Below are 14,364 nucleotides of genomic sequence, written 5' to 3'. Positions count from 1 at the left end.
CCACTGATTGAAATATTGAGGGTGTGGGGGACGATAAACTCACTTCAGACAGGTCATCTGGATCACAGATCTTACTTGCTCATCATCTGCTGACTTCACGGTCAGTGATAGTGGGTCTCATCTGCTATTTCCAGGGCCCTCTCCTCAAAGGTGGTGAGGACTTGAATATCAGGGGTGCCCATGCCTGTCTTTGTCCACTCCTTCTTGTTGATGGCAATCTTTGCCTATGGGGACATAAAAATGACAGAGTGAGGGGGCTCCTCCACAGCTTCCAGTAATCTCTCCACCTCTGCATCCAGCAACCTAGGAACCAACTTTCTCCCTACCATTTTGCTGGCTGAAGTGACAATGCAGTTGTTGGAAGCACTTAAAGACTGCTCCCGCTTCTAAAGGCTAATAGCTAATTCCTGACTGCAGTGAATCAGGTGCCAGGCGAGTCAGGAATGTGAAACATCTGCGGGGAGAGCTGGCCCATTAGCACAGGCTGAACAGGGCGTGCAGATCGCTGCTAGTGCCAGATTTTTTGGCTGGCATGGACACTTAGTCCCAATTCAGGAGAATCGCAGCCAGAGTCTCATTTGGGTTTCAAAGTATTATCTCCACTCAGCACTGACTTTCTCCATGATCTTGGTGAGTTTCCTATCCTGCTTGATTCTCAGCAGGGTAAACCCTCAAGTTCTTGACCACAGATCATTTCTGCAGTGCTGAGGAAACCACACGTCATTGGTGTCTGTGAGTTTTTCAGTCTCCCACACTCTTTCCACTCATCATTTGCTCTTTATGCCACAGGATTTAACCTGGACCACTGCCTTCAGCAACCTGCAGCCCTGCTGCTTTTCTCTTGAGTTGCGGTGAAATTTCCAGTCAATGAAAGCTCTGCACTTACATTTAATTAGGTCATATATTTCTTGGTCAAAACATAACATGTTGTCAAACCAGTCATAATATTTTTGGCTTGGGAGACCAGGTGCTTGTTAGGATGGACTTCAGGCTCAACCAGGTACAATGAACACTAACTCCTGGTGATTGGTAGCTGAGGTGTTTACTGAGAAGAGTTGCTTTGGTGGGATCTCTGAGGTGTTAATTTTTTTGCGATATTGCTTCTGTTGTCTGGGGGTCAGGCAGATTGAGATGGTAGATTGGATAAGGTAATGTAGCAGTTGTCAGTGTCTGGGTGATAGGAATATTTATGAGATTCCTTGCTTGAACGATGACATAATCAGGCAAGTACAAATGTGAGGTCTATGGGTGTTGCCATGAGGTCTTGTGTTCATCTTGCTGACAGAACAGTATGTTAATTATGACAATGTCATGTTCAAGACATTTCATCAGCAGGATGGCTCTGAATCACAAAATGTTTACAATGCGGAAGGAGTCAATTCAGCCCACTGCACAGGCTCTCTGAAAAAGCAGCCTATCGGACCCCAATTTCCTGCCTCATCCCAGGAATCTTTCCCTTTTTTTTAAGATAGAATCCAATTCCCTTTTGGATACCTCAATTGAACCTGGCTCCACCACCCTCTAAAGAATTTTGTTTCAGACTCCAACCACCCTTTAAGAGAAAATTCTTTTCCTCATATCACTTCAACTCTTTGAGCCCATTTTTTGAATTTGTGCCCCCTAGTTAGAACATAGAACATAACAGCGCAGTACAGGCCCTTCGGCCCTCAATGTTGCGCCAACTAGTGGAACCAATCTAATGACCCTCTAACCTAAACTATTCCAATGTTATCCATATGCCTATCCACTAACCATTTGAATGCCCTTAAAGTTGGTGAGTCCACAACTGCTGCAGGCAGGGCATTCCATGCCCTTACTACCCTCTGAGTAAAGAGCCTACCTCTGACATCCGTACTATAATTACCACCCCTTAATTTAAAGCTATGTCCCCTTGCGTTCTTCATGTATTCTTCAGAGCTGTTATGCTCCCAGCGTTAGTACTGGACAGGAAGGCCCTAGAATGGAACCCTGGCTCAACAGAATCATAGAATTTTACAGCACAAAAGGCCATTTGGCCCATCATGTCTGCACCAGCTCTTAAGAATGCTATCCAGCTAGTCCCATTCTCCAGCCCTTTCTTAAAAGCCCTCCAAATTCAGCACTTTTAAATATATATCCAGCTTTCTTTTGAAACCTCCCATGCAGTCTGCCTTCACCACTCTCCCAGGCAACGTATTCCGAATCCCAACAATTCTAAGTAAAGAATTCTCTCCTCATCTCACTCCCAGCGCTCTATGGGCGGCTTGGTGATACAGATGTTAGCACTGCTGCCTCAGAGTGTCAGGAACCCTGGGTTCGATACCCAGCTTGGATCACTGTCTGTGCAGAATCTGCTCATTTTTCCCATGTCTGCGTGTGTTTTCTCTGGGTGCTCTGGTTTACTCCCATAAGTTTGAAAGGTGTGCCCGAACAGGCACTGGAGTGTGGCAACTAGAAGATTTTCACAGTAACTTTATTGCAGTGTTACTTGTGAATAAATAAATAATCTTTAAATTTGCTGACCATCTTGAAATGGTGATCCTTAGTCACTGACATGCCAACTAGTGAAAACAGAATATTCTTTACCCTGTCAAAATTGTTCATAATTTTGAACATCTCAATAAGGTCCTCTCTTAATCTTTTCTGCTCCAAGGAGAATAAGCCTGGAATCTTATTTAAAATTCTTAATTCTTGGTATCATTCGGCAAATCTCCTTTGAACACAACACTGAACTCCAAATGTGAGCTGACCAATGTTTTGTTGGGGTACAGTTCACTTCCTTGCTTTTATACTCTATGCCTCTATTTATGCCAAGGATCCCATAAGCCTTAACAACTGTTTCAACTTGCCTGGTCAACTTCAAAGAATTATGCACTTGAACCCCGAGATCTCTCTGCTCCTGTATTTCCTTCAAAGTTGTACCATTGAGCCTATGTTGTCTCCCCATGTTTCTTTTACCAAAATACATTACCTCACATTTCACTGCATTGAAATTCATCTGTCAGATGTCTGCCCATTTGGCCAACTGGTCAAAGTCCCTCTGAAGTTGCTCAGTGTCATCCTCACAACTCATTATTCTCCCTAGCCTAGTATCATCTGCAAATTTAGAGATTTTGCTTCAAAACTCATCTCTATATCGTTCATATATCATAAAAATCAAGGGTTCCAGCACTGATCTTGGGGAACACCATTTTCAACTCATCTCTCATCTGAGAAACGCCCATCTATACCTACCCTCTGTTTCCGATCTCTTAGCCAACCTCTAATCCATGCTGTCAAGGACCTATCCATCCCAATCATTGCTAATTGGCTAACCAATCTGCCATGTGGCACCATATCAAATGCTTTCTGAAAGTCTAAATATACCAAATCCACAGCACTACCCTGCCTGTGCCAACTCATCAAAAAACTTAATTAATTTGTCCGACATGACCTGCCCTTGTCAAAGCCATGTTGACTGTCTAATATTAACTTATTTTTCTCTAAGTGTATATTTATCTTATCCTGTATTATGACCTCCATCCGTTTTTCCACTATTGATGTCAAGTTGATAGATCTGTAGTTTCCTGGGTGATCCTCTGCCTCTTTCTTAAACAACAATGTCATATTTGCAATCCTCCAGTCCCCTGGCACTAATCCTGTGTCCAGACAGGCCTGGAAAATTTCTATCACTGGCTCTGCAATTTGCTCCTTTACCTTTCTCAGCAACCTAGGATGCATCCCATCTGGGCCGAGCAACTTCTTGACATGAGGTTCTTTACCCAGAGGGTGGTGAGGGATTGGAATGCCCTGCCTGCTGCAGTTGTAAATGCGCCTAGTTTGGGGGCATTTAAGAGATCCGTGGATAGGTTTATGGATGGAAAGGGATTGGTTTAGGTTAGAGGGTCATTGCTTTTTAATTGGTCGGCGCAACATCGTGGGCCGAAGGGCCTGTTCTGCACTGTTATGTTCTATGAAGTGCTGCCGAGCAACTTCTTGACATGAAGTGCTGCCAGCCTATTTAGCATCTCTTCTTTACCTATTATTATGCTGCTCAATTGCTCAACACCCACATTTTCAACTGGGCCATTGTCACCAGCTTCTAATTTAGTAAAGGCAAAAGCAAAGTATTCATTTAGTAGTTCTGCCATACTGCTTCAGTGAGTGGTTTATCCAGTTTGTCTCTTATGGGCCCCCACTCTATCCTTCACTAATCTTTTACCATTAATATGTTTGAAGGACATTTTACTATTTGTTTTTGCGCAGCCTATCATCCTTTCCTTACCCTATTCACTTAGCCTTCCTTATTCCAGCTTCAGCCTCTCTCCTCCATTTGACATACTCTTCCTGATTTCTATGGACTGTAACTTTTTGTTTGTTTACAGAATTGAATGAAGTCATATGACTGCCAATTAACTTCCAACAAAATAATAGAACATTTTTTAAAACATGAAAAGATTGACTATAACACAATCTTTCATCCCATCTATACCTTCACAGATATATACAAACTTTAAAGATAACGTAAGTTACAAAACGTATTGAATCTGATAATATTCTCAGTAAGTATATAATTCCTGTAAACCAACAAACCAACTGTGGTCAGACACACCCACATTGAAACCAAGTGGAAGATGTCATCCAAAACAACTTCTGTGGATTTTTCATCAAATCCCCCAGATGCTTATCACACTTGAGCAAACTCATCTCACTGGAACTCCGATTCCCACACGAGTATTTCCAAACTCCCCTCTCGAAAATCACACTTTAGAATGTTCGCCCAAACAACGCTTTCTCTCAGATACCTTTACATCTGATTTCAATCCCTCCTTTACATATTCCTCTGCCTTGGATTGCTGCATGCATTCAAGCTTTTGCACACGCTCTCAGATATTCAACCTTGCCAACAGAACACCATTCTTCACTGGTTATATAAGATGCCATCAATTTTTGATTTACCTCTGACATCTGGTTTCCCATTTTAAATCTCTTTACTGAGGCAATCTCTTTAACGCAGCACTTTCTCTGCCTTTTACTTGAATTCTCCTGAACAGGACCTTGTACAACTTCTTGTTCTTTGTTACTTTAACTTCATTCTTCTTGAGACATTCTTTCTGTCCCAAGTCCCTGATTGTCTGGATTTTCTCTTTTTCTCTAGGAAAGTTGGCTTTTTCCAGCAGCTCCATTCTCCGGTCCAGCTTAAAAATAAAATGTTCTTTCTAACCTAGCTGGCCACTAGTTGCTGTGCAATTGTAAAGTATTTCTTTAAATTGTGTTTTCATGTTGTAAACCCTTTAATTGTAATGCAAGCACAGTTCGAAATGAAACCAAAATCTACATACATGCAGAAAACTTGTTTAACATGAGCTAACTAAATTTTCTGTCTTTCCTGTACAGAAAATTAAACTTCCTTAAAGCCATACCTTGTTTCTAACACCTACAAACACAAACATGTATGACTTCAGAACTACCTCTGTTTCCTGACAAAAGGAACAGTTTCTTACTATTTATCTGCCCATACCCATCAGGATCTTGAATACTGCAACTGAGTCTCCTCTCAGCCTTCTTTTTTTCCCAAAGAAAGCAGACACAATCCCACTAATCTATCCTCACTGCTACAGTTATTTATCCCTGGAATCATTCTTGTGAATCTCTTCTGTACTCTCTTCAAGGCCTTCAAGTCTTCCAGTATGGCACCCAGAACTGGACACAATACTCAGATGAGGCCTAACTAGTGTTATATACAAGTTCAACATGGCCTCTTTACTCTTGCACTCAATGCCTCTATTAATAAAACCTAGGATACTATATGTATGTTATAACGTATACGATATTTTATTTGTTGCTCTTGCAACATGCCTGGTCCCATTCATTGACATATAGACCAAGGTCCCTTTGCTCTTGCACCTCCTTTAGGTTCCCTTAATTTTATACTATCTCTCCACATTCCTCCTGTCAAAATAAATCACCACATACTTCGCTGCATTGAATTTCATCTGCCATTCGTTCACCCAATCCACCAATATGTGTATGTCCTTTTGAAGTTCAAGTTCCTCGTCAATTGACGATGCTTTCTTCACATCATCAATGTTGAAATCATGCCCTGCACACCAGTCTAGATCATTAATACATATCAGGAAGAGCAAGGCGCTTAACACAGAACTCTACGAACTCCACTACAAATCTTCCTCCAACTCCGTTGGAGATTGCTTTCTCTATATCTTCCTTGCCAATCACACCCTTCCAGAGATTAGGATCCTTCTCGACTTTGGCAGTGAAATCTCTGAGGAAGATCACTTTATCACCTATTAGGTCTAGCGTACTTTCTAGCTAGTCTTCTCTTACATATGGGCCTCAGTCAACTGTACTGCCTTTACTATCACCTTCATAAAAATCAGCTAAGTTGAATTAATTGAACATGGACCTTCCTGATTTGCAATTAACTTATGAACTATGTGAGGTTATTTATTCCATTTCTGACTGTTTCTATAGAAACTGTTCATTTTGGAACAGAAAAACAGTCAGGTAAATTTCAATTACCTCTTCTTTCTCATGCTTTGCATGTTTTCGCTCAACTGCCACATTTTTCTTTTTGTTGTAGTTGAATCGAGCTTCTTCTTCTGCATTCATTAATTCTTTCTTTTTCTTGTCATATTCATTAGATAACTCCCCCGAATTGCTAACTTCTTCAAACAGTTGTGTTCTCTCTTTCGGTTTTTTCATTGCTATGTTCTCCACAGCACCCTAAAATGTAAAAGCAATGTTAAATTTGATTGTGGATAATTAGTATTTAAAATAATTATCCAACAAAATACCAGTAAAACAAATTCTTTCAACTGCTATTTTTAATGGAATATTTTGCTGTTGCATACTTACCCAACTTGGCTTTGCTTTAGCTCCCTATTTCATTTATAGTACATTCTTCCCATAAGTTAGAGAGTATTGAGCTACAACTATAAAAAGGCTTTTACCCACAAAACAGTACAAGGCTATGCGATCCAAATATATCCTTGCCAAGTCTTTGTTACAGCAATCCAAAATTAATTACACTATGCTGCTTCCTGCCCTGCATCTGTCTCTGCTTCGAATACTTATCCAAATTTATCTTAAAAGATACAATGGCTTCCTACTCAATCACCAAGCATAATCTGAGTAACAGGTCATTCATTTAATGAGGAGGAATTTCTTCTCTCTGAGGGTAGCGAATTTATAGAATTCTTTCCTGCAAAGCATTGTGGAGATTGGGTCATTAACGGCAACTAGAGATGGGCAATAAATGCAGGCCAGCCAGTGACGACCATGTCCCATAAAAGAAAAACTTATGAGTTATAACATTTATTTTGCTATCTGAAAATTTAAATAAATGAAGGATTAAATCTTCTTAATTTCCTACCTTGCAGTGTATTAATATTTCAACATGCATGTTGACATCACTGCTGCTGAATATCAAGATATTAACTGTTGCCAAAATAGGGGAAATTTCCACTGCATTCTTGCTTTGCCATTCATGACAAAAACCATTATTTTTCTTTTTGTCCCAGTTCGAAGATTTTCCACTGCTGCCCCATTGACCTGTTTGGTTTTTTTTATCCAGTTAATTTGTGCTAGATCCCCTCTATGTCTTATGATTATTTCACTAAGCTGATACCGGAGATGAGGGGATTGGACTATGAAGAGAGGCTGAATAGACTGGGTCTGTACTCGTTGGAGTTTAGAAGGATGAGGGGGGATCTTATAGAGACGTATAAGATAATGAAGGGGATAGATAGGGTAGAGGTAGAGAGATTCTTCCCGCTCAGAAAGGACAGCAGGACTAGAGGGCACAGCCTCAAGATAAGGGGGGAGCAGTTTAGAACGGAGTTGAGGAGGAACTTCTTCACTCAAAGGGTGGTGAATCTCTGCCCGTTGAAGTGGTGGAGGCTACCTCGCTAAATATATTTAAGACACGGGTAGATAGGTTTTTGGTAGGCAAGGGAATTAAGGGTTATGGGGATAAAGCGGGGAAGTGGAACTGAGCCACTTCAGATCAGCCATGATCTTACTGAATGGCGGGGCATGCTCGAAGGGCTAGATGGCCTACTCCTGCTCCTATTTCTTATGTTATGTTCTTATATTCTCTAAAATCCTTGATCACAAAAAAGTTATAAACATCTCAAAACATCTTCTTCACTATATTCTACCAAACACTCCACTCTTAACTCAGGCACTGTAGAGATTTTAACTCATCCAAGATCCATCTACTTAGCATTAGAATCAAGCCGAAACATGAGCAACTCGATACTTTTTTGTATCTTTAAGTGGAGGCTTTTTGTTTTGCAAGAATGGAACATCAGAAATTTTTTTTGGAATTATGACATTAAGCTAGCCACCACTACTGTTTAAAATAAACAATGATCCCATCCTCTAGCGATTATGAATTATTCCTTTGGGTTAATTACCAAAATTCTTGATTGCTAATGAAGGAATTCGAAGTATTTGCACATCTGCCTCTGTAAGGCAGGCAGCCCAGAGTGGCTACCATGTCATTGCAAACAAGATTAAATTCCAAACTTGACTGTCTCCTGTCTCCAGTAATCTAACTGATAAATATTGACAACTGATTGGAATCCGACGAGGAAACATAACAATGAAAGAAAACAGACTTTTTCCCTTAGTACCTGAAACACTAGACAGTTTCTGCCTTTCATTAGAATGCCAATTTTCTCAAGTTCATTTGTGTATTCCACACGACTGATAGTTCGATCATTTAATCGGAACTCTGAAGAATTCCCTGATGAAAACAATATTGGAAAAATTGAATCATGCAGTTACTTTTTATAAATACATTTTGCTTATCTACCTGTTTCACAAAGATACCTGAAGAGTTTTTCCATTTGCTTTACTGAAATTGGCAACTACGACTTTGACACATGTTTCCAAACTGGTTGCAAGGTACCACATTCTTCGTGTACAAAGGAAGTTGCATGTCAATAGATTATTTTACCATTGGGACATTGTATCTGAACTTGATCCTGTTTTCTACAAGCATTTCTAGTGCAGGTTTAATAATAAACTACAGTAACTGGAAGCAGGAACCAAGGACAACTTCTACACTCCACAGCATGGGAATGCTAATACATTTGGTTCCACTTTACCTGAGCTGAGAATGTATGCATTTTAGTGAAAAATCAACCAACAGAACAAAAAGGATAATGCCCTGTTGTAAAAGGGTTAACTAAATTAGCATTAAATCTCTTTGTATTGTATTTTAGCTTTACCTATGATATGCGCTCAGTTGAATCTGTTGGAATTAAAAACTTTATCAACCAAAGGCTATCTTTAGACGATAAGGAACTTTATAATGTCAAAACGGTTGGCCCAGCTTTTCACTAGTAAGGCAGGAAGATCAAGCCAAGAAATTTCCCAACTCAGATGACTTGTCTCCATATAAAGGGCGCCTGCATGCTTCAGGGGTTACAGGTCCTCAACAGCACCTTGGCTATAAGCCATTCTGAGGGGTGATTAAGTGTCTTGGGCACACAACCCTCTCATGTTCAAGAAGTAGCATGCAGCTTTGGGTTCCTCAGCTGCTGTAGCTGCTGGAAAGGTTCATGCCCAGAGACCTGTCCTGAGGGTTGGGGGTAGCATTCAGCTTTACAGAGCTTTTGAGGTCACTCCCCCTTTTGCAGCACTGAATCTAGAATCTTCCAAAGATACTTCTGCCACTAACAAGTGATTCTCATCTCAACCCAGGCCTGCTCTATCAGTACGGGTGTCCTCCTCCTGCCACCCCCAGGAAGAGGACCTTACTCCCCTCACTTATGACCTAGAAGTGATATCAGAAGCCAAGGTCTAAGAACTGAGAGACTGTCGCTCCCCCATGTGCCAGGCCTACAGCTTTCCAGTGCCACCATGGGATACTGTAATCCAGCCTGAGGTTCAACGACAATCTGCTGCTTGTTCTTTCAACACTCACATGACAACCACAAGGATAACTGCAAGGGGGTGTAATTCAGGCCCAAACTTCATTTGGTCAGCCTATGTTCTTGCTCCCGCAGCTACTAATTGGCCGTAAATCCAACCACAAAGCAAACAACATGTTATCCCCAGGTAAGGATCTGGAACCAGTTCTACCTTCAGTTCCCATCCCAAACACCAAAGAAAATTAAGTAACATAAATGAATAAGTAAGAAAACCCATCTTCTAATCCAAGGTCAAAATATCAAAATTCATCTCAAATTTCAACAATTTAACACGATGAAACGGAATCAGAAAGCCATAACAAGCAGTTTGGATAAAATTGTACAACATCAAATCACCAACCCCCTCCCCCCACCAACCAATCCTCTACCACACATTACCAATAATGGCTCTGGAAAATGATAACTCCTCTCCATTTTCTGTTTCATACAGCATGGTGACCTTTGCTGTAGATGACACAGGACGCCCTATATGAGCACCATGAATCAAATCCTTGATGTGCTTCACTCTCAGATTAGCAGTTCTCTCACCCATCACAAAACTTATAGCATCCATTATATTGGATTTCCCTGTATATGAAAGCAAAAAAACTATCTTGTAAATCATAGAAACATTCACACTATATCAGAAAAGCATGGTAATATATGTGAAAACACACAATACTCAATTATCTTTTCCTGTTTAAAAGCATAAATACTACACATCTGACAGAAATAATTGTATTGATACGGCCTTTCATGATCTCAAGATGTTCCAAATTGTCAGGAACAATAGGAGACATTTATTACAGCTGCCTTTGCCAAACATTTCCAACCAAGGAACCCTTTTGACCTCTCAAGAGCGTAATGCAGCCCGAGAAACATTCTTCATATATTTTCAGGCTCCTCGGCTCTTGTCCCTATGGTTTTGGTTCTTCACAAGTGCCACCCCTTCTCTGGTGTGAGTCTTTCATGTTCCTGAAGTGGGGCAGAAATGTGATGAACTATATATTTGGGGGGCAGAAGGTACAGAAGAGATTGAGAAAGATGTCATGGACACAAGACAAAGCAAGTGTTAATGGTAGTGTTAAAGACTAAAGAAGGTACTAATAATGACATAAAGGTAAATTGGCAGAATGTGGGTGGGGGGGAATCAAAATGGAGAAGAAAATTTGTGGTCTAAAGTTGTTAAACTCAATATTAAGCCCAAAAGGCTGTAAATTGGCTAATCAAAGATAAGGTATTTAGTCAGGAGGATAGATACCATTCTGCGCAGCCACAGCTGTGTTGCCTACCAGGTTCTGGACATCTGCTCAGAACTGGACAGGAAGTTCGAGTGGGAAGATGAAGATTCAGTTGCCATGGCCCATGTAGGGACCAACATCTTAGGCAGGACTTGGAACAAGGTTCAGCTTAGACTGTTTTGAGGAGTTAGGTACCAAATTAAAGAGCAGAACCCCAGGAGAACTAAAACCTGTCATGGTCAGAAAGTATATAAGATTTATGAAATGAATATGTGGTTCTAACGCTTAAGTGGGAGAAGTGGGTTTTGATTTGTGGGACACTGGCATCAGGACTAGGTGAGGGGTATACCATTGGGATGGTATGCACCTGAACCTTGCTGGGACTAGTATTTCAGCAAACTGTATAACTAAGGAAATACAGGGCTTTAAACAGTGAATAACTTGCAGACTGGGGGCCAGATGTGGCACATCAGGATTCAGAGTGTGGCTCACAAGACATTTTGTTGATCACTGCCCACTTGCAGGGTTGCCACATTCCGCTGGCTTCCATCTGCTGGTATGAAGTGTTAAGCATGTAAAGCAAGGGCAAGTGAGGTTTGTGCTGATTGCATACGGCATTGACTGCAAGAGCCATGTGCTACTTCTGAATTGTCCAATCAAAGCATAAATATTTATTTTGCTTTTGCTATTTGAAATTAATGATAATTATATTCATATTTTTTTATTTATTCATGGGACACGGCGTCACTGGCTTGCTAGCATTTTTTACCCATCCCTAGTCCAACAGTAGTTGAGAATCAATCTCATTGCTGTGGCTCTGGAGTCACATGTAGGCCAGACCAGGTAAGTACGGAAGTTTCCTTCCCTAAAGAATATTATTGAACCAGATGTGATTTTCTGACAATCCACAATGGTGTTGCAGTCATCAGTAGATTCTTAATTCCAAATTTTTTTTAATTGAATTTAAATTCCACCATCTCTCGTGGTGGGATTCGAACCCAAGTCCGCAGAACATTAGCTGAGGTTCTGGATTTATAGTCTAGCGATAGAACCACAAGGCCATTGCCTTTCCCAATATATAAATGATCAAGCATTTTCTTTAACTAGTTATGAAATTTGGCATATGTTAAATGCATTCAATCTTATTCAACGGTCATGGTTAGTGAACAAGCCTGATTTCAATCTTGCAGCCCATGGAGATGAAGGAGGGCCACTCATGTGGCCCACTCACTAATTGCTAATCACTGCTATTAACTAAGCATAGGAGTGAGAGATTGAGCTTTGGTTGAAGTAGCAGATCAAGGGATAGAAATCAATGCAGGAGAGCAAAATGATAATATGGGAAATGAAAGTCAGAGAGTGGCAGAAGGTTTAATGATCATAGCTGATGTTACTACTGGACAAATCAGATCACAGAGTGGAACCCAGCTTGATAGATCCTAATTTTTATTTTTTGTTTAAAAAAGTGGAAGATAGTCTCAGAATAGAGTGACAGAAATCAGTTGATCAATGAAGTAAGTTGATCAACTTTTAACAAAATAAAAGCATTTATTAAACAGGAAAACATGAGCTAAATTACAGTATACTTACATCCCAGCTATACCTTTACAGATACATAGATTTCTAAAGATAACACAAGTTACAAAACCTATTGTGTACTCTAATGTTCTCAGCCCATGTAAAATAGGCCAAATGTGGTCAGACACACACACACTCTGAAACCAAGTGACAGATGCCATCCAAAACAACTTCTGCAGATTTCTCATCAATTCTTCCCTCAGATGCTTGTCACACTGTGAGCCAAATGGTTTCATTGAAACTCTGTCTTCTACACAAAGATGTCCAATCTCCACTCTCTGAGAATATGTTTTTGAATCTTCCCCAAAATAACATTTGCCCTCAGATGTCTTCACCAAGGATCCAACTCCAGGATTTCAATCTCTTCTTCTGGTATTCCTGTGCCCTGGATTGTTTTGTACATTCAAGTTCACCTTTCACACAATTTTTTGGATGCACAACAGTGCCAACAGAACAACACTGCTTTACAAGTCCATAGTTAGGAGTCACCAACCTTCTGGTCACCTTGGATTTCTAGCTTTTTGCAAGCCCACTTTGCATTCTATCTACCATCTGCATCTTTATATTTTTGTATTATCTCCTTGCTTCATGAAACAGAAATTTTATTCCATATTTCTGGAAACTCTTCTTGGAACCTACTTCTGTCCCTCTCCCTGGTTTGAGGGTCTGTTTTTTTTAGTTTAGGGCCTGTTCCCTAAAGTCTCCCTTCATGATTGCCTATTTCAGCAGTTTCTCTAGATTGGTGTTTCCTTTTAGGTCACCTTCCAACTGAACTGAAGCTGTTGCTGTCACGTTGAGCCCCTGATTCCTAAGCAAAAGCCCATGTTTTTATACCATCTTTGCTTCAGAGTTGTAAAACACACATTAAAATGCAGGTATATTTTAAAGTGGAACTAAAACTGAGGTTCTTCCCATTCGTAACATAAAGCAGAACACAAATACAACTATAAATTGTTAAAATTTATATCTATTTCTTAACAGAAAGGACAGAGGGATAAAAAAAACTAAGAGTACATCAGCAATCAAGATGATATAGTATAAAGATAACAAATTACAAAGCTAAAAGCTGTGTGTCTGAAGGTGCATAGCATTCATAACAAAGTAAATAAATTGATAGCAAATATTAAGGTAAATAAACATGATTGCCCTTATGAAGAAGTGGCTGCAGGACCCCAAGAACTGAATCTTGAAATTTTAGGGGGGGGGGGTGTTGACATTCAAAAAGAATAGGAACCTAGGTAAAAGTGAAGGGGTAGCACTGTTAACCAAAGGTGGTATGAATGATATGAGTGAAATAGTTAGAGATGACACTCGAGATCAGGATGTGGAATCAGTTTGGATGTAGATGAGTAACAGTAGGGGAAAGAAATTGAAAGTGGGAATGGTTGACAGCCCTCCCTAACCATAATGTAGGACAAAGTATGTCATTGTCAGGAGAAAAGACAGGCAGGATGTCAGAGTGACCAAAGCTATGCGTGGTGCTGACTGCTGGACAGATCACAGGCTCACTATCTCCAAAATGAGGCTCTGCACCAGACCCAAGAGGCGACCACAAGGAAGCAAGGTTACAAAAAGAATCAATGCGGCCAAGCTAAAGAACCCCAGCATAGCTTCAGCACTGGCTGAAGACTTAGAAATCAAGCTTC

The 14,364-nt window shown here is 40.4% G+C and overlaps 1 protein-coding gene across 6 annotated transcripts in view; it reads right to left on the bottom strand.

The window, feature by feature from the left end:
- Nucleotides 1-14,364, bottom strand: part of LOC145344509 (structural maintenance of chromosomes protein 1B-like) — a 141,494-nt gene that overhangs the window by 121,975 nt on the left and 5,155 nt on the right. For 5 of the 6 annotated variants that reach the window (XM_080191686.1, XM_080191684.1, XM_080191687.1 and 2 more), the window contains exons 2-4: nt 10,299-10,487; nt 8,616-8,728; nt 6,499-6,702 (exon numbers count right to left, since the gene is read on the bottom strand). In XM_080191686.1, the coding sequence (XP_080047812.1) occupies nt 6,499-6,702; nt 8,616-8,728; nt 10,299-10,487 (506 nt within the window). The remainder of the gene's footprint in view (nt 1-6,498; nt 6,703-8,615; nt 8,729-10,298; nt 10,488-14,364) is intronic. The other variant, XM_080191688.1, reaches the window with a different exon arrangement.

Source organism: Carcharhinus amblyrhynchos, chromosome 6 (genome assembly GCF_965287045.1).
Source record: "Carcharhinus amblyrhynchos chromosome 6, sCarAmb.v2.hapA, whole genome shotgun sequence".
Taxonomy (NCBI): Eukaryota; Metazoa; Chordata; class Chondrichthyes; order Carcharhiniformes; family Carcharhinidae; genus Carcharhinus; species Carcharhinus amblyrhynchos.
The sequence above is the reverse complement of the archived record's forward strand: the minus strand, read 5'-3'. Positions and strand labels throughout refer to the sequence as shown.